Below are 20,197 nucleotides of genomic sequence, written 5' to 3'. Positions count from 1 at the left end.
CATGAGCTGAGCCAAAATCAGGAGTCAAATGCTTAACTGACCACCCAGGTGCCCCAAGGGTATATGGACATTTTAACAATATTAATTCTTCTAATCCATGAGCATGGTATATCTTTCCATTGTTCATGTTGCTTTGCAATTTATTTTATCATTGTTTTATAGTTTTCAGAGTACAGGTCTTTCACTCCCTTGGTTAAGTTTATTCCTAGGGTTTTTTTTGTGTGTGTGTGTGGGGGGGAGGGTATAATTCTAAATGGGATTTTTAAAAATTTCTCTTTCTGCTACTTTGTTATTAGTGTATAAAAATGCAACAGATTTATGTGTATTAATTTTGTATCCTGCAACTTTACTGAATTCATGTATTACTTTTAACAGTATTTTTTGGTGGAGTGTTTGGGGTTTTCTTTGTATAGTGTCATGTCATCCAAAAATAGTGACAATTTTACTTCTTCCTTACCAATTCAGTTGCCTTTTATTTCTTTTTCTTGTCTGATTGCTGTGGCTAGGACTTCCAGTACTATGTTGAATAAAGTTTTGAGAATGGACATCTTTGTCTTGTTCTTAATCTTAGAGGAAAAATTCTCAGTATTTTACCATAGCCATCTATGTTTTAACAAGCCCTCTAGGGGCACCTGGGTGGCTCAGTCGGTTAAGTGTCCGACTTTGGCTTGGGTCATGATCTCATGTTTGTGGGTTTGAGCCCTACATCAGGCTCTGTGCTGACAGCTCAGTGACTGAAGCCTGCTTTAGATTCTGTATCTCCCTCTCTCTCTGCTCCTCCCCTGCTTGTGTTCTCTTTCTCAAAAAATAAAATAAAAAATGTAAAAAACAAAACAAAACAAAACCCACAAGCCCTCCGGGCAGTTCCTGTACATGCTAAGGTTTGAAAACCACTGGTTTAGATAGTTCTGAATTTATTGATTTAGGATATCCATGTATCTTTCAATTAATTGATTAAGTAATTGATTCTAGTCATACTTGTTGAACTCCTGCTAGGTGCTAAGCACTGGGGATACAATGGTAAGACACTACGTCTACTCTACATGACCGAATACTGTTCTTGAACTCACTGGATCACTCAGTGTTTTCAGGAAGGCTGCCCACATAAACAGGTTATGCAAAAATGTAGTTGTGAATAGTTATTGTGCGAGCCCAGGGCAGAGCACTAAACACAGAAATTCATCCTAAAACTGAAACAGGTAATCATTATTTCCAGGCTGAGCTGAGAAAAATCTTATAGAACCACTATGGTTTGAATAAAGGAGACGATGAGATAGCAGAGTGGGTAGAAATGTGTTGAGCAACTTTTTGTACAGATGGGGAAGAATCCATTTCTACTCTGGTCCCTAAATTCAATGTCCCATTTCTGAGCCAAGGACACTCTTATCCTTATATTATCCTTATCCTTATCTTTTTTTGTATGGAAGTGATTATAAGGCAAGGTATATGTCATTTATCATTTGGTGTGACAGAAAAATCTATGAGATTAAAAAGTTTGTAATGGGAAATTTCAAATATACATGAAAGTAGAGAGAATTGTATCCTAAGCCCCTATATACTTAAAATCCAACTTTTGACCTAGTTGGTGTGAGGACCAGTAAGATCATGTATGTAAAGCCTTTAGCTGAGAGCCTTACTCTCAGTAAACTTTCAATAATGACTTGTCGTACCAGTCAGGGTTCAAAAAAAAAAAAAAAAAAAAAAAAAAAAAAAAAAAAAAAGCAGAACCACTCACTGGAGATTTGCTATAGGGATTTGATCTAATGCAATCGTGGAGGCTGATTTCAGTCTGTGAGGCTGTTGCCTTTGTGCCTGTTGATAGGACCCAAAGTCAGTAGGACATGCTGGAACGTGCATCACTCTCTCACTGCCTGCAAGCGTCCAACCTCAACGATGTGAGGGACCAGTAGAAGATGGTGTCCTTCATCGTGGAGGTAAATGCATAATTGGCCCAGCAGCTGGAGTTGCTAAAGCAGGATCTGGTGGAAACTGGAGGAGCTAGGGGCCCAGTCCAATAAGGAAGGTCAGCCTCGGGTAAGTACGTGAGCTGCAAGAGAGCCTGCTACCCTGCAGTGACCTTTCAAACATGAACAACGTGGCCGTGACTTTGCTCTTATCTTCCAAATCTTTCAAATCTCTTGGGGTTGGCTAACCTAGAATTATGGGAAATCAGAGACATGTAGTTTTAGTTATCTGTTACTGTGTAACAAACTACCCCCAAACTCATAGCTTAAAACAGGAGCAATCGTTTTAGTTCAGGAATATGCAGCTTGGGCAGGGCTTGGTGAGGACAGCTTATCTGTGCTCCGAATGGTGTCAGCCATAGTGGCTCCATAAACTGGCTGGAGGCTGGCTGGGGACTGGACTCCTCCGAATGCTGTCCACTGGAATAGTCAGCACTCTGTGTGGTCTCTCTGGCATGGCAGCCTTATGGTAGCTAGACTTTTTACTGGAGATTCAGGGCTCCAAAGATATATGACTCAAGAGAGAGGGAGAGGGAGCTACAGAGGGAGACAAACAGGAAGATGGGATTTCTATTCTGGTTGTCATTTATTAGCGATGCCACTTTAAGCAGGTCATTTATTCTCTCTCAACCTCAGTTCTCAAATTTTAAAGATCAGGATTCACTCTGCCCAGAAGACGACTCTGAGACAATAATTTGAGTGGAAGTAGTTTATTTGGGAGTTAATCCCAGGAAGTGTCAGAAGGCAGCTGAGAAGTATTCAGGGAAGAGAGGAAGCTAGTCACCAGGTAAGTCACCACAGTGGGCAGCTAGAGCTTAAAACCTCTGCGGAACCCTAGGGAAACACTGTAAAATATATACCACAGAGCTATTTTGTCCAAGGGTTCAGGATCTGGGATATTTATACATCAATGCCCATCGGTCATTGGTTGAGGACTCGGGATTAATTCCTCAGCACTTTTTTTTTCCTTTAAGTTTATTTATTTATTTATTTATTTATTTAGAGAGCACAAGTGAGAGATAGCAGAAAGACACAGGGAGAGAGAGAATCCTAAGCAGTCTCCATGCTCTGTCAGTGCAGAACCTAACTGGGGCTCCATCTCATGAAATGTGAGATTATGACCTGAGCTGAAATCAAGAGCCAGACACTTAACCGACTGAGCCACCAGGTGCCCCAATTTCTCAGCACCTTTGGTCTACTGAGTTCCATGCAGGTGGGAAAAACCCTTAGACAAAGAGATACAGGTGCTGTGGGAGGAAAATGAGCAGATTTGCATTGCTGAAGGGATATGAACAAGGCATCAACGGGGTTTGCTACAGAGTATAGTAGCTGTGTTTTAAGGTTGCTGAGGAATTAAAATGAGATGGTATTAAAAAAAAAAAAAAATCCACTCCTGGTGTGATGGCGCCTGTATTTGCTTTGGCACAGACCATTGCAGGATTCAAAGAACGCCCTCAGAGGTCCAGGAGCTTTCAATACTCACATCGGAAGACACTGCCAATTTCCTGAAAGGCAGTCTCAAGAAATGGCAATAATATAAATGCATTACCCACCTCCCTTAATAGACTTCTGCTCTGCTTGTTAAATTCTGTCTTTACCTCTAATAACCTGTCCCTCTGTGGGAGTTCAGACCTCTCCAGTGGTTCCTCATAACCCAGTCTCATCTACACAAGACTTGCTACCTTGGTTAATCTTACCCAAGCTCCACCCCTTGCAGATCACTGCCATCTTCCTCCCTCCCCCTGCCTAGCCCCTAAATGTTCTGGAACTCATGATCTGGTGATATTGTCCAAGAACAGTTGCAAACCCGTGTTATTATGATATTGGATTCTTCAGTTCGTGGTCATTTGATAGATATCTGCGCCTCTCTTAAGGTTTTTGAGCCGAGGAGTGACACAATCCAATCTTTGGGAAGATTCTGGTGTGCAGGATTAAAAAGATAGGAAAGAGGGGAAAGCAGAGTCCGTGTGTGTATGTGTGAAGTTATTACAACTACCCATTTTGAGGCATGCGGGGTGGGAGGAACAGACTTGGCGAGAAGCGCTGTGAATGTAAAGGGACCGATGTGAAAGGGGCAAAGAAATCTTGGTGTCTCATAATAAAACAAGCAATGGCCTGGTGTCGCAAGACTCCGGTCCCAAAGCATGCGGCCACTGTCACCTGTGCAATGTTCCTCGAATCTTTCCTCAAGCGTAAGGAGGGAATGGGACTACCCCGCCTGGTGACAGCGGGGAGCGTGGGGACAGCGCCGGCAGCGTGCTCAGCGCGGAGTCTGCAACTGGATGAGCGCGCCAATCCCGTTTTCTCCTCTATAAAGAAAAAGGCGGGGAGATAATACCTTCCACATTTGGGGTTTGCGGTCAGTACTGAGGCTAAGTACCAGGCATGTGGTAGGCACCCAACCCCAGCCCGTCGCCTCCCCCGGCCGCCACGCCGGGAGAGACCCCAGGGAGACCTGCGGGGCAAGCGAGCTACCGCACCTGGCTCCCGGGCCACCTCCCGCACGCGCTCCCTCCCGCCAGGCGCTGTTGCCGGGGCCCGGGCACCGCCCCACTCCAGCGCGGGCCAATGGCAGCGCGGCCCGGGCACCGCCCAGCTCCAGCGCTGGCCAATGGAAGCGCGGCATGGGCACCGCCCTGATCTCGCGCGGACCAATAGCCGCGAGATCCAGCGCGGGAGCCGCCCCCGGTCGGGTGGGGAGGCGGGGTGTCGGTCACCGACTCCGCCCCTCTCCCCTCTGACCCGGTGTCTCGTCTCTCCGTCTTCCTGTTGCAAACCACGTGGACGCGCCGGGGGCTGCGGGGCTACGAGAGAGAGCCCGGGTCACCACCGCCGCTGTCGCCGCCGCCGCCGGGGTCGCGACCCTCGCTCCCGTCCGAAGTCGCTGCGCCCCAGCCGCCGGCACCTTTGCCGAGGGCGCGCACATGGCGACCCAGTCGCACTCCCTCAGCTACGCGGGCTGCAACTTCTTGCGCCAACGACTGGTCCTGTCCACCCTGAGTGGGCGCCCCGTCAAAATCCGAAGGATTCGAGCCAGAGACGACAACCCGGGCCTCCGAGGTACCTCGGGGCGGGCAGCGCGCAGGATGGGCGTGGGGGCTGCGGGCGTGCGGCGCGGATGCCCCGGGGGGCGGCGCGCGGGGAGCCTGCGCGTCCCGCGGGCGCGGCGGGGAGGGCTAGTGGCGCGTCGCCCCCGCACCCGGGCGCGCCGTGGCTGGGGTGGGGGAGGCGGGGTCGGGCCCGAGGGGCGTGCTCCGCGGCGCGCTGCGCTGGCGGCTCCGGGGCGCTGGTAGTAAACAGCTACACGTTTTCCAGCACTACGTGTTGCAACAAATCCCGGGCATCGCCCCCTCGCCCGCCTTCGGTCCCTCTTGCTCTCGCCCTCGCCGAGAACCTCTCAAAGGATAAAGGCAGTTTGCTGGACCGAACTGTGATTGGGCAGTTATAAGATGGAGAGAGATTTGGAGAGAAAAGTACCTACCACTGGTTGGTTCCGCGTCCTGTCCCAAAACACGTCTCAGAAACAGCTGCCCCCATGGACATCGGCTGTCCCTGTCGCCATGATTTCTCGGCTGCCCTCACACCTCTCTGTGAATGTGGATTAAAGACATTTTAAAAATTCTTTGTTTTTAGCCGTATCTGTGATGTGCGCAGGACGGAAGCTTTGGGATACATTTTTTAACAGTCATGGGCCTGATTGCCTTGCCTTTAGTAAGAGATTTGGTGACAAGCGCTAAACTACAGGTTTCCGAGCCCCCCTTTTGCCCTACAACGGTGGATTGATTACAAAACAGGCCCTATTTAAACCCAGATCAAGTTAAGTGGTGCCGATTTTCAACTGGTCCCCTGGACACATGCATTTTAAAGCTTCTGTCTGGTTATCCCAAACTGAGAGAGTCCCCCAAAGTGGGGGGGGGGCGGGGGGGGGGAGGAAAAACCTATCTGCACCTTGAAGGAGAGGGTTTGTGGTTGGTCCTGGAAGCTTTGTGGGTCGTGTCGAAGTGTGTAATTTTGCACCAACTTCTGTACTATGTGGCCAGCCCATTTCATCATCTGTCTGATGCCTATTCTGGAGGGTTACATTTCTGCTTCTCTTGAATGGTGATTGGTTGCGCGTAAAGGGAAAATGCCATGTCATTGATGGAGACAGAGGGTTAGCAAAGAAAGAACCAGAAGACCCTTCATACCTGGTGACCATGAGAAAGGTTTGCGTTGCTACATGATTGTCTTCTGTCTACTTCTCAGAAACCCTGAGGAAGTTTAAGGAGCGGCCCCAAGCATGGTTTATGCTGGGTATTCTCAGCATTTCTTGCCCGTATTTTGTGTCTGTTTGGGCAAAGCAATTGCTCGATTGCTTTCCTCTGGCATTCTCGGCCAGCTCTCCCCTTTACCTCCAGGTTACTCTAGAGAACTTGCCATTGGCTGGATATGGTACGACCAGCTTCTCCTTCTGTGAACACCGGGCGTAGTTTTTGTTTGTTTGTGTGTTTTGTTTTAATAGGAATAGAAGCACTGTGTCCTGGAAACCTGGGATTTCTGTGGAAAATATAGTACCTGTAAGATACAATTTAGTGTTTGTCTTTCGACAGGTGGCCTCCAAACTAATATTTAATGTTCCAGAGGATTCTTCCCTCCCCCCTGCCCCGGTCCTCTGTTTGTGAACTTCTCTTCGCTGCCATGCGCACGAACTCTCATTTCTTCCAACAGGGCCGGGCCACTTTGCACTTTTCCTGGAAGGACGCCAGACTGCACAACCTGGGGGAGGTAGTGCTTGTTGGCAGGTGTGCTGGTATTTTATGGGGAGCACTACGTAGAGCCTTATTTTTCTTACCTGATTAATATACCAAGGGGGAAAAAAAAGACCTCCTGATTTAGAGTTCTTTGTGCTGGTTCCAAGTCCTGAGAAATCTTGTAGATGTTTGCTTAATTTCTTCAAGAGGGAACTGAGATAAATGTATATATATGCATTCATGGTTACACACCCCTGTGTATGTATCATATGCATATCCACACACATACGTGCCTGTTTATGGAGGTCAATACAAGTGGCCCCTGATACAAGATACATGGTCATAGTCGAGAAAGCCCTTGGTAGTTTGATTGAAGGTGTAGCCAGGGGGCTGTGTTGCCAATCATCTGTCCCTTTCTGACTCTTTCTGACTCAGGTTCTGAGAATCGGCAACAACTTGGCCTATCCAATAAAATCTTCGCCCTAAGTAGAAAACTTGCGTCTCTTGAAGGTGCTTGCTTAATCATCCCTTCTGGAGGGTGGGGGGTGTGGGGCCTGCGTCAGGGGCAGTGGTTCAGAAAAGGTTACGGAGCCCCGGTATATGCGAGGCTTCGTGGGGCTTATCGAAGGAACACTTTCTGTATCTGCTGCCGGCCTGGACAGATAGGGTGGTGGCTGCCAGAATCACTGTCGGTGAAGGGAACAGCTTGTAAGTCAAAGGGTTCTTTGTTTATTACGTTGAGGTAAAATGCTTAATGTGTTGCGGTTGTAGTAGCTGGGTGGTTAAGAGCTGGGTCTGAGTCAGACCTTGGTTTGGGTCCTGGTTCTGCTTTCGCTCTTAGCTCTTGGACTTTGGGCGAGTTCTTTAACATTTCCGAGCCTCGGTTTTTTCATCGGTAAAGCGAGGCCAGCGTTACCAACCTCGTAGGGTTATTGTAAAGATTAAATGAAATAACACTCAAAGTGCCCCGAACAGTGCCTGGCACGTCGGCAGAATAAACGTTAGTTAGCTGGTTTTGCTACGTAACTTCTGCCTGCGAGGATAGTTCTGCTGTCTGGTGTCCGAAATCCGTTCCTGCTTCTATATGGGAACTTTTCACAACTTTCAACTTTGTCTTCTTTTAAAGAGAATTATGCCTTGATTTTATCTTCTCTTTTCCGTCTAAAGGGTTCCTTTTGGGTGATGGCTCCCAAGTATTTGTATGTATTACGTATAATGTAGTGGTTTTCCACGAGGGCAGTTTTGCTTCCCAGGGGGGCGTTTGGCAGTTTTTGGAGATATTTTTGGTGGTCACGACTGGGAGGCTGCTTCTGGCATCTAGTGGGTGGAGCCCAGGGATACCATAAACATCCTGCAGTGCATCAGACAACTTCCTCACATGAAGAATACTTCTGCCCAAAATGTCAACAGTGTGGATGTTGAAACACACCCTGGCATACAAGACTTAATCATTAAGCCTTTTCCTTTTTTTTTCTTTTCCCCGTGTCTCCGATGGTTGGGAATAGCAGCATGTCAACCAAGAAAGCTGCTCGGGGATTCAGAAGGGGCTGAGACACAGGGTCACACTGTGACTTCAGGCAAACAAGCTGATCTCTTAAATAAAAGTGCCTCCTTCCAACGCAGAGGGATTGTACATAATGAGAAGAATTGGAACCACAAGGAAAGATGCTCCTGGACTTGTTTTTATTAATTGTACAACCATATGTGTAATTTTTGCTTCACTCTTGAGAAACTTGAACAGTTGTGTTTCGTTCTACTCTTCCTATTAGGAGAAAATCTTTTTTTTTTTTTTTTTTTTTTGGCTGCTGTTTTCCTGCAGGTAGAAAGCCAAGGCATAGTTAGCAGGTAAACTAGCTGGTGAGGTTGACCGCAGGGCTGGAGGGAGACTGCAGCCAGCTCCCGCCCTCCGGGCTTGTTCTCCCTTTGAACTGCATGATGGACTTGGCTGTTCCTTGTCATGTTATAAAGCAGCCGTCCACACTGCCTCTGTCTCTGGATTTCCTGAGGGCTGTGTCATGCAGGGTTAGGTTGAGTTCACGGTGGGTAAGGTGAGGTCCAAATGGAAAGAATTCCGCGAGAATGATGGCCGGTTTAAGTGGGAATAACAGAAGGATAGACTTGGGCAGGAGGAGCCCTGCGTTAGCAGTTAGGACGCAGGCCTGCTCCGGCCCTGGTCCCTGAGCTCCGGTCCCCGTCCCTGAGCCAGTCACCTGACTGAGCCTCGGTTCCCCTGTGATATTGGAGAGAGGAGTTACGTGGACCCACGGGAGTGCTGCATGTGGCACAAGCAGATGAGATTCTGAAAAGGGAGGGGTGAATGGAGTTTTAATGAAAAGAATTCCTTCAAATGTGTTGCTGAAACATGCTACATAGAGGTCCTTTGAAAGGAAAACATCTTTTGGTAAATTGGTGGGTTGTTTTGGGGATAAGTCTGGCTGTTCATAAATTGCATCTTCTGGAAGGAGAATTGTAAGGGAAACTTGTTTTTCTCCTCTGAATACTTCTAACACCAGATGTGTGGGTTTTTTCCCCTACAAAGCAGTTCTCCTGTTCTCAACTAGCAACAACTGGGTGTACTACAGATTTAACTCAATTCTGACACTGTCTACATGGAGATAACTTCAGATCCCACAGGGTAAGGGCTCGGTCCCACCAGACTGCTGCCACTTGAGGTGCCAATCACAAGTCCCAATCGCACGTTCAGGCCACTTGTACTTACGACCAACTGGCTGTATGAATCGGGGGTTCCCACACTCCCTTCTTGGACTGATAATTTGCTCACAAAGCTCAGGGAAACACTAATTTACCAGTTTATTATAAAGGATTTTATGAAGGATACGGCTGCACACACACAGATGAGGTATATAGGGCCAGGCCCCGAAGGGTCCCGAGGCAAGGGCTTCTGTCCCTCTGGAACCAGAGTATGCCACCCTTCAGCATGTGTGTTCATTCACCAGCCTGGAAGTTCTCTCCTTGTTCTAGAGTTTTACAGGATTTAATCTCCAGGCAGCCTCCCCTTCGCTCAGGGTCAGTTGGTGGGGCCGAAGTTTCCAAGCCTCTAATCACTTTTTTTCTGGTGACCAGTCCTATTCTGAGGCTGTATATGGGCCTCATCCTGAGTCACCTCATCAGCATAAATTCAAGTGTCCTCCAAAGGGGCTCCTTATGAATAAATTTTAAAAGACACTCCTATTATTTTGGAACTTCCAAGGGTCTTAGGAGCTCTGTGCCAGGAATTGGGGACAAAGACCAAATACATTTATTTATTTTCTTTTGAGTGTTTATTTATTTTGAGAGAGCATGCATGTGAGCAGGGGAGGAACGGAGAGAGAGGTGGAGACAGAATCCCAGGCAAGCTCCATGCTGTCAGCACAGAGCCCAGTGAGGGTCTCAGTCCCACAACCTGAGATCATGACCTCAGCTGAAATCAAGAGTCGGGTGCTTAACTGACTGAGCCACCCAGGCCCTCCACCCATTACTTAGTATACCACAAGGAGCACCTGTATTTTATTTTAGTAACGATAGTAGATTGAATAGTGTCTTGTTGATCGGGAACCTGCCGTTTTGTGCCTCTGTTGACTGTTACAGTTTGCTGCCACCTGACAATTATTGGGAGCCCCAAATGAGATACTCATCTTTTAAAGACAAACGCTAAGAATCCTAATGGTCTTCTTTCACATCTGCTGTTGCTTGGAAGCTGTAAAATGCTGTTCCAGATAGAATTGCGTACCATCTTTTTTTTTTTTAAACTAAGTTTTTAGTTATTTTTTGTTTTTTAAAAATGTTTATTTTGAGTGTGTGTGTGTGTGTGTGTATGCATGTGCTTGGGGCAGGGGCAGAGAGAGAGAGAAGGAGAGAGAGAATCCCAAGCAGGCTGGGCAGCTGTCAGCTCAGAGCCCTACATGGGGGCTTGATCCCACAAACCATGAGATCATGACCTGAGCTGAAATTAAGAGTTAAGTGCTTAACTGTCTGAGTCATCCAGGCACCCTGAAAGCTAAACTTTAGATTTTGAGATTGTTGTGGATTCATATGCAGTTGTAATACATAATACCAAGAGATCTTGTCTATACTTTAGCCAGTTTCCCCCATATGTAACATCTGGAAAAACTATAGTAAAGTATCATTTCCAGGAAATTGACATTGGTAAGAGTAAAGACACTGAACATTACCACAAGGATTCCTCAAGTTGCCCTTTTTCAGTAGCCACACTCATTTTTCCTCCTTGCCCCACCAACTTCTTAACCCTTAGCAATCGATAATCTGTTCTCCATTCCTATAATTTTGTCATTCAGAGAATGTTATATAAGTGAAATCATAGTAAGTAACCTTATGCAATTGACTTTTCACTCAGCATGATTCTCTGGAGATTTAAGTTTTTTTTAAATCAAGTTTGTTCCTTTTTATTGCTGAACAGTCTTCCATGGTATGAAAGTACCACAGTTTTTCTTAACCATCCACCTGTTGAAAGACATGCGGATTGTTACCAGTTTGGGGGCCATTCTGAGTAAGGCTGCTATAAACATTTGTATACAGGGTTTTATGTGAACATAAGTCTTTGCCTGGGATAAATGCCTGGGAGTGTAGTTGCTGGGTTGTGTGGTAGTTTGCATACTTAAACTGCCACACTGTTTTCCGTTGTGGGTTTACCATTTTATATTCCCATCAGCAATGTGGGGGTGATATAGGTTCTGTACACCCTTGCCAGTATTCTGCATTGTCACTCTTTATTTTTTATTATTTTTCTTTTTAAAGTATTTATTTTTCTTTTATTATTAAAACCCTGAAAGGTTTTAAAATGTGTTACTTCTTCTAAAATCAGCATCTTGATAATTTGGCTAAGCCTGTGCAGCTGGTGGCACTGAGGCCCCCTCCTGCCTCTGGCCCTGCAGACCAGCTGCAGAATCTGCTGGGCTCTTTCTGGATGACCTCCAAAGGTCATTGGCTGAGAGGCAGCAGTTTCAAGGTCATTGTCCTACCCCTTTCCCCATCAGAGGTCACATGTTGGAAAAGTCCCATCTTGACCACACTTTCTTGTAGAACTTGATGTTCTTGGATTTGGAGGACGGGCTGCCGTTTCCTGGGTGGTGGCCACGGGTGGGTGATGCTGTTGATGTGGAGGCCACCGATGGCATTCAGAAGGAAGAGGAACACCAGTGAGTGTAACCCGGTTTCAGAGGAGGATCACAAAACCCAGGAGCACCCCCCCCCACCCCAGAAAAGGAGGAAAGAGACAATGAAGGGGACAGAGCCCACGGTCCTCGCACACCTGGGATGCCATCGGGAGCTGCAGGGTGGCCGGTCCGGGCACAGGCAGTGCAGAAGCGCCATAGTCCAGAGAGGCGGCCATCAGCCACAGCCAGTGGCCGTCACGGGAGGAGCCGGAGGAGGTACTCCACCAAGGACTGGGATGGGGGCGGGGGGGGGGAACGCCATGCCGCCTCTGGGCCTCGTGGTTCCCCAGGCTCGTCCTCGAAGCCTCCTGCCAGTGGGCTCCCCGTTTCTATTTTGGCCATCTTCATGGGTGTCTTCATGGGTGGGGTGATAGGTGTAGTACTTGCTGTGCTCACTGCCTCCTTGGACGTCATTTCCTAGTAGGATTGTTTTGACCCTTAAGTTTTGAGAATTCTCTTTATTTGTTCTGGCCCTTTGTCAGATATGTGGACGGCTGATATTTTATCCCACTTTAGAGCCTGTCTTTTCATTCTCTCTCTCTCTTTTAAGTAGGCTCTATACCCAGTGTGGGGCTTGAACTCATGACCCTGACATCAGGAGGTGCTCGCTCCACCGACTTAAGGCACCCCCAGTCTTGTCGTTCTCTTAGTGGTATTTTGCAGAGCAAGATTTTACTTTTAATGTAATAGAGTTTGTCAAATTTGTCTTTTATGGCTTGTGCTTTTGTTGTTGAAGCTAAGATCTCGTTGCCTAGCTCTAGATCCCAGAGATTTTTCATGTTCTGTTTTCTAAAGGTTTTATAGTTTTACATTTGATTTTTGTACTAGGTTTAAAACTTAGATTGAAGTTCCTTTTTTTTTTTTTTTTTCGGTTTTATGGGTGTCCAGTTACTCCAACACCATTTGTTGAAAGGGCTATCTTTCTTCCATTGAATCACTTTTGTACCTTTGTAAAAAAATCAGTTGGGCACATTTGTGTGGTTCTGTTTCTGGGGCCTTAATCCGGTTCCACTGATTTATAGGTCTGTTCCTTGGCCAGTAGCACGTACTCTTGATTACTGTACCTATCATCGTGTAGGCTGATCCCTCCAGCTTTACTCTTACTTTTTGTGATTTTATAAGGTATTCTGGTTCTTTTACCTTTCCATATAAATTTTAGAATGATCTTGTCTTATCTAAACACAAATCTTGTTAGGATTTTGACAGGAACCTTGTGTGGTTTTCAGCATATGAGTCCTATACACATTTTGTTAGATTTACACCTAAATATTTTACTTTTTTGAGCAGTTGTCAATGGTATGGTATTTTTAGTGTCGGTCTCCATCTATGTCAATGCTAGTATATAGAAATACAGTTCATTTTTCAGAAGATGTGTATCTTTTATCCTGTAACCTTGCTAAATTGTTAGTTCTGGGAGTCTTTTTGTAGAGTCTTTGGGATTTTTTTTTTTTAAGTTTATTTATTTTGAGAGGGAGAGAGTGTGTGTGTGTGTGTGTGTGTGTGTGCGCAAGCTGGGGAGGGGCAGAGAGAAGGAGAGAGTATCCCAGGCAGGCTCCATGCCGTCAGCACAGAGCCCCTCTGCTCAGTCTTACAAACCATGAGATCATGACCTGAGCTGAAATCAAAAGTCAGACCTTTGACTGACAGAGCCACCCAGGCACCCCTTTCGGATTTTCTGTGTAAACAACCATGCCATCTGCAAATGGGAATAGTTTTATCTTTCTGAACTTTATGGCTTTATTTCCTTTTCCTTACTGTACTCGCTGAAACTTCTAGCACCATGTTAAGTATGCAGTGAGAGCAAACTGCCTTGCCTTGTTCACTTAGGGGGAAAGCCTCCAGCGTTTGGCTGCTAAGTGTAGTGTTAGCTGTGTGGGGTTTTGTTTTGTTTTGTTTTGTTTTGTTTTGTTTTGTTTTGTTTTGAAGATGCTTTCCATGAAATTGAGACAGTTCCCTTCTATTCGTATTGTTCTAAGGGTTTATCATTATTATGAATGAGTGTTGTATTTTGTGAAATGCCTTTTCTACACCAATTGACGTGACTGTATGATTTTTCCTCCCAATGTGTTTGTAAAGAAAAGGACTACAACTGAAGAATTTATATATAAATGGGAAACTTGGAAGGTCATAAAGCAGTATAAAGCAGAGAGTCAAATTTCCTACTGTTAATTTTATTTCTTTTACAGGTTTTTGTATAAACACCTGAAAGTATGGGACAAAAAAAGTAATCTTCAGTGTTTGTTATTATAAATAAAACAGCAATAAAATTTTTTGTATCTATCTCCTAGCATACTTCTATTTCTGCAGGATAGAGTTCTAGATGTGGAATTGCTAGGCCAAAGACCATGCTTTCTTAAAATGTGGGGTCAAATCAAAGTATGTGAAATCCTCTTGCCTAATTGGTAAGCTAACTTTTCCCTTAATTGTGATTTCTTCCTTGTATTGACACCTTCTGCATTTTTTTTTTTTTTTTGGAGATGTATTTAATGGTATTTCTAGCATAGCAGATTAGAGAGATGATTGGGTTTCTTTGCGTTTTTCATATTTTTTAAAGGTACTCTTTCTTTGAACTTGGTTTTTATTTTTTAAAAATGAGCTTTTACCAAAGTGTACTACACATTAATAAAAGTGCAAAGATCATAGATATATAGCTTGGTGAATTACTACAAAGGGGATATGCTCCCATAGCCATTATCCACGCCAAGAAATAAAACAGCAGCCCTGAGACCCCTCTCATGCTTGTTTTGTCACATCATTTTCTCCACCTGCAGTGTAAGTAATAAACTGCCTTTTTGAAGCATAAATTAAATTTCTGAAATGTTAACCGTAATTTATATAAGTGGTCTTATAGAGTCTGTATTTAAAAAAAAAAAATTTTTTTTTAATGTTTATTCATTTTTGAGAGACAGAGAGAGACAGAGCATAGCGGGGAAGGGGCAGAGAGACAGAGAGGGAGACACAGAATCTGAAGCAGGCTCCAGGCTCCGAGCTGTCAGCACAGAGCCTGACACGGGGCTCGAACTCACGAACTGTGAGATCGTGATCTGAGCCGAAGTCGGATGCTCAACCGACTGAGCCACCCAGGCACCCCGAGTCTGTATTTTTTGTGTATGTCTGGTTTCTTTGTTCTGTATCGTGTTTGTAAGATTCATCTTTGTTGTAGCAGCAGTTGATTTTCATTGCTATAGCATGCTATCACATTTTATTAATATGGCACAATTTTTGGCTTCTGTGGTAAAGTATCGCAAATAACTAGTTCCATTCTGTGACTTGTCTTTTCACACTTAGTGGGTTTTTTTGATGAGCAATAAGTACGATTAATGTCACCCAGTCTATAAATCTTTCTCTGCCCTGTAAAGAAATCTTGGTCTACCCCAAGGCCAATGAAGATGTTCTCCTTGAACTTCTAAAGAGGCCTCTGTTTTTATCTGTAAAAGTCTGTTACAATAAATAAATTCATTCTTCATACTTTTTAAAACAGAATTAGATATTGAATTTTAACAGATGCCTTTTTAGTAGTAGTTAAGCTAGTTACCTGATTCCCCCCCCCCCCCCCGCCTCCGTTTTTGTATTTAATCTTGTATTTAATAATGTCGTCTTTTTTTTTTTAAGTTTATTTATTTATTTTGAGAGAGAGAGCACGAGTGGGGGAAGGGCCTAGAGAGAAGGAGAGAGAGAGAGAGAGAGAGAGAGAGAGAGAGAGAGAGAGAGAATCCGGGAGAATCCCAAGCAGGCTCCACACTGTCAGTGCAGAGCTGGATGTGTGGCTCAACCCACAAACCTTGAGATCACGAGCTGAGCCAAAGTCAGATACTTAACCGACTGAGCTATTCAGGTGCCCCTCATTTGTTCTCATTAAATGAAGTTAGTTTGGGGGCGCCCAAACAGTTAAACATCTGACTTCAGCTCAGATCAGGATCTCACGGTCCGTGGGTTTGAGCCTCGCGTCGGGCTCTGCTGATAGCTCAGAGCCTGGAGCCTGCTTTGGAGCCTGCTTTGGATTCTGTGTCTCCCTCTCAGCTCTGCCCCTCCCCTGCTCACACTCTGCCTCTCACTCCCAGAAATGAATAAATGTTAAAAAAAAAAAAAAAAAAGATTAAAAAACATAAAAAATAAACAGAATAAATTAGTTTGTAATTTTTTATTTTGCATGTGATGCTCTTAACTGTTCTGTGATTGAAGCCATCTCTCTGTGCTTTTGTTGTTGTTGTTGTTCTTTGGAATACGTAATATAAGAATTATTTTCCTTTGAATTGTCGGGAAAACATTTGCCAGCAACTTCATCAGTGATCTTTTTGATTTATTGATAAATTTTCTCCTTCCCTTAGTTTTAGATTTCTCTTTCTGTTTATCTGTTTATCATCTTTTTACATAGCTATATTAATTTCAAATGTATCCATAGAGATTATAGTTTCTTTTTAATTATATTATTTTTTATTTCTGATTTTCTTAACTCACATTTTATTTCTTCTTACAGATGAATGAGACTATTGATCTGTGTTGTATTTTTTAAATTAATTAATTGATTAATTTTTAAAGCAGGCTCCATGCCCAGTGTGGGGCTTAAACTCACAGTGTGGGGCTCGAACTCACAACCCTGAGATTAAGAGTGGCATACCCTACTGACTGAGCCAGCCAGGTGCCCCTGTGTCATATTTGTTAAAATGAATTAGCTTGATTTTTTTTCTGCTATAGTTTCCACTTTTAAAATCTTTTTGAGATTATTTTTTCTTTTACTTTTTGGCTTGTAAATCTGTTCCGTATCTGAAATCTCAGTTCGTTTTTTTCTCTTTTCCTTTTTTTCATGCTATGTTTAGTATGGTGAACTTTTTTTTGGTAGTCTCCTGTGTATTCTGATAAAATTAATATTTCTGTTCAAAATATTTTATTATGTTCTGTAATTTTTTTCTGGACATATTGACAATTTAGGAAAGATGTTATATGTTTCAGTTAAAATATAATTTATCATTTGTCACATAATGTATTACTACATATTATACATAGAATACGTATATTTTATACATAATGACTGTAGTATTTAGAAAGATCTTTCATAGGCTATTTAATGAAAGTGGTTTTGTTGGCTATTTAAATTGTGTCACAGTACCTTTATTTGTATTTTTTAACTTAAATTTTATGTATTTTAAAAAATATACGCATGGCATGAAATTCAGAGGGAACAAAAAGGGTTTATAAGATGGGCTTTTGTCTCTTTTTTATTTTTCCTTCCCTGTGAAGCAACCGGTGTTACCAGTTTGTTGTGTTTCTTTCCAGGGCTATTTTTTACATAAATAAGCAAGTACGTATGTATGTTGTCCTCTTTCACACAAATGGCCATCAGCTTCCTACTTTTTTTTCACTCAGCATACCATGCAGATGATTTATATCAGTATATAAGAAATCTCTTTAATTTTGATGCTATAGAGTGTTCTGATATATATCCTGTATGTATTTATATCTAACATTTGTATATGAATGTTATAAATAGATATAAATAAACATCCTTATTTGAGACATAGTTTGCCTTAGTGAGGAGTGGGTCAGGCTGATGACTGCCACTGTTTTACAGAGTTACTGGCCCCTTAAAGAAGTGATGAGCTCACTTCCCTTAAGGAGGGGAGTGCATTAGGTATCAGAGGCAGTATTTAATGAATTCTGAGATTGAAGGTCCTGATAATATAAATTTTTAACAAATGTTGACTACAGTAACATAACATGCGTAAAACATAAAAGTGGTGCTTAAAAGGTTATACGGTGAACACCTGTGTGACCCCATCCGCGTCAAGAAATGGAACATTGCTGACCTGTGGGGCCGGGCGTCTTCCAGTAGAGACTCCCTTCTCTGCTGCTGCTGGCAGTCACTCTCCTGACCACTATGGTATTTGTGCCGATGGTCTTTATAGCTTTATCACCTAATCATGTATTCCCAAGCAGTGCAGTAAACTCGTGCCTATTTTTGGATGTTTTTCCCCAGTGTTTTTAGATACTTGAAACTGTACCCCCAAGAGCAGTCTTGAGGAGGAAGAGTCACAAAGGGTGTATGGGAAGTGAAAGGACAACGGATCCTACACATCTTGCCTTAATGAAGTCTGCGGACTTCAGTCTTACTATTATTAGGTGAACTTGAGAGCTTTCTCATACCACGTGATGGAGCTATATCTTCGCTGTTGCCAGGATTCTGGAACTAGCTCTTGTGTTTGGTTCTTTGAAGTACTGTTTCTGAGTCACCTATTTGCTGTGACCAGGGGATGGTCCAGCCTGGAGGTCTCTCTACGTGCCCATTCTGTTCCTGCCTGTGCCCCTCTGCTGGGCGTTTTAAACTGTGTTGGTGCGTAAGTGCTCCCGTGGATTGCAGAAGAAAAAAAAATGGAAAGTTAGGCTTTTGTTTTAATGTTCTTTTTTCTTTCCTAATCTGTAAGAGCTATGCAGTTTAATCTTGGACTTTATTCATGAATTCTTGTTCCTCAATCCCCTTTAGTCACCTCAAAAACTTGAGCAAATCAAGGTTTCCTTTTTTTGTGCAGAGCACGTTGCGTTTGCTAAAAATACAGGCAGAAAGTGGTGCTGTGGTCTTGATCATGCCCGATTTTTAAAACCAGAATATGCTAGGGGCGCCTGGGTGGCTCGGTTGAGCGTCCAACTTCAGTTCAGGTCATGATCTCGCAGTTGGTGGGTTCGAGCCCCATGTCAGGCTCTGTGCTGACAGTTCAGAGCCTGGAGCCCGCTTCGGATTCTGTGTCTCCCTCTCTCTCTGCCCCTCCCCTGCTTATACTCACTCGCTCGCTCTCTCTCAAAAATAAATAAAACTGTAAAAACTTTAAGAACTCTATATAAAGAGGCCATAGAAGTCATTTTGTAGTTGAGTTATTTTCAAACTTTGGGATGCTACCTAACACCACGACCAAGTACGCATACAGATATTTGTAAAGCGTTAAGGTTTCGCCAACAGTTAACTCCGTACAGTTAACTCTGACATTGCTTATTCTATTCTGGTTTCGTTAAAAATGTTGATTGGGGACCCATTAAATGGTCTGCAGGACTCTGCGGTAGGTCAGTGCCTACAGTTAAGAGGTACCGTGATTTTCTGGAGGAGGTGGTGGACTCAGGATTAAACGGAGTTCGGCAAAGTGGCGTCCCTGGTTAGTGTGGACCGTGGAGAAGGACAGGCTTGCCCTCAGCCCCCGGCTTCGTCACTTGCTGGTCCTCATTCTCGGGCCCCAGCCTCCTATGAAATGGGAACAGCCCTCCCTGCCGTGGGGATTTGAGGATTAAATGAGAGAATGTCCGGCTGGAAGGCATGCTTTGATGCACACCTGCTGGAATTAGCCGTCGTTCCCTGTTCAGGGCTCGCCGGAGTCTCTGACTTCTAGCCCAGTGTTCTCGGTACGGATTGCAGCATCTACTGTGACGGGGGTGCGGGGACAGCAATAAGTAACTGCACAGGTGGACGGGAATTGCTTAGCCCTCTGGATCAGTTCAGGCGGCTGCTGGGGTCTGTGCTGGAAACTTCTGTTAGCGTATAGAGGGGTGCAGACTGCCTAAATCGCCAGGTGGTGGCCATGCCTTTGGTGCAGAAAAGTTAGTCTTCCTGTCCTTGTTCACGGGCACAGGTTGACGCCAGAGAGGGAGTGAGAGAGAACGAGTGTGTGTGTGACCCACTTATGGGAAGGCACGGGACTTACAGGAAGTGCCGTCCTGCCTGAGTCTTCATTCTACCTCCTCTCCTTTTTCACATTTAAAATCCATTTCTTCCCCCTCGGCCCACCCCCCTTTTAAGTAATGCCCACTTTTTATGTTTTAGACGACAATCTGTCCGTAAAAGGAATTGAAGCAAATACGTACATCCAGATTTAAATAAGAAAGTTAAATTCGTACAATGTCCTACCATGAAGAGAAACCCATTCGTTAACACGTGGGTGCTTTTTCTTGCAGTCTTTTTTTCACACATTAAAAAGAAGGTGACGGTAATATTGTACATTCAAGTATGTGTATAATGAAATGAAAAACTAAACTGGGGTGATAGCTCCAGGTGAGTAAGAGGCATGATGAGGGGAGAGAAGGGACAGTGTTGAGTGGAGGAAACCGGGACCCCTTACTGCTTCGGAGACTGGAGGGTGGCCTGCACATTCATCTGCCCTCTCAGGTGGGGAACAAATATGAAATTGACTCTAAAACTCTTCCCTCCTTTCTGCTGCTTCTCCCTTGTTTGGCATGCACGCCTGAGGTCAGAAGAACAGGCCTTTATGGGTGTTAGGCTGCTGAAATTAATACCCCGCTAGATGCAGGTAGAGTTGCTGTTTGTCGTGGAATATGAAAGCCGAATTGTTTC

At 44.4% G+C, this 20,197-nt stretch overlaps 1 protein-coding gene across 3 annotated transcripts in view; it reads left to right on the top strand.

Moving 5' to 3' along the window:
- The first annotated feature begins 4,697 nt into the window (after positions 1–4,697).
- RCL1 (RNA terminal phosphate cyclase like 1) overlaps positions 4,698–20,197 on the top strand; it is a 56,753-nt gene continuing 41,253 nt past the window's right edge. The window contains exon 1 of one of the 3 annotated variants that reach the window (XM_078436066.2): positions 4,698–5,024. In XM_078436066.2, coding sequence (XP_078292192.1) covers positions 4,889–5,024 — 136 coding nt within the window. In that variant the 5' untranslated portion in view covers positions 4,698–4,888. The remainder of the gene's footprint in view (positions 5,025–20,197) is intronic. The other 2 variants (XM_078436067.2, XM_060610181.3) reach the window with 2 other exon arrangements.

This window comes from Panthera onca, chromosome D4, assembly GCF_046562875.1.
Source record: "Panthera onca isolate mPanOnc1 chromosome D4, mPanOnc1 haplotype 2, whole genome shotgun sequence".
Classification (NCBI taxonomy): Eukaryota; Metazoa; Chordata; class Mammalia; order Carnivora; family Felidae; genus Panthera; species Panthera onca.
The sequence above is the reverse complement of the archived record's forward strand: the minus strand, read 5'-3'. Positions and strand labels throughout refer to the sequence as shown.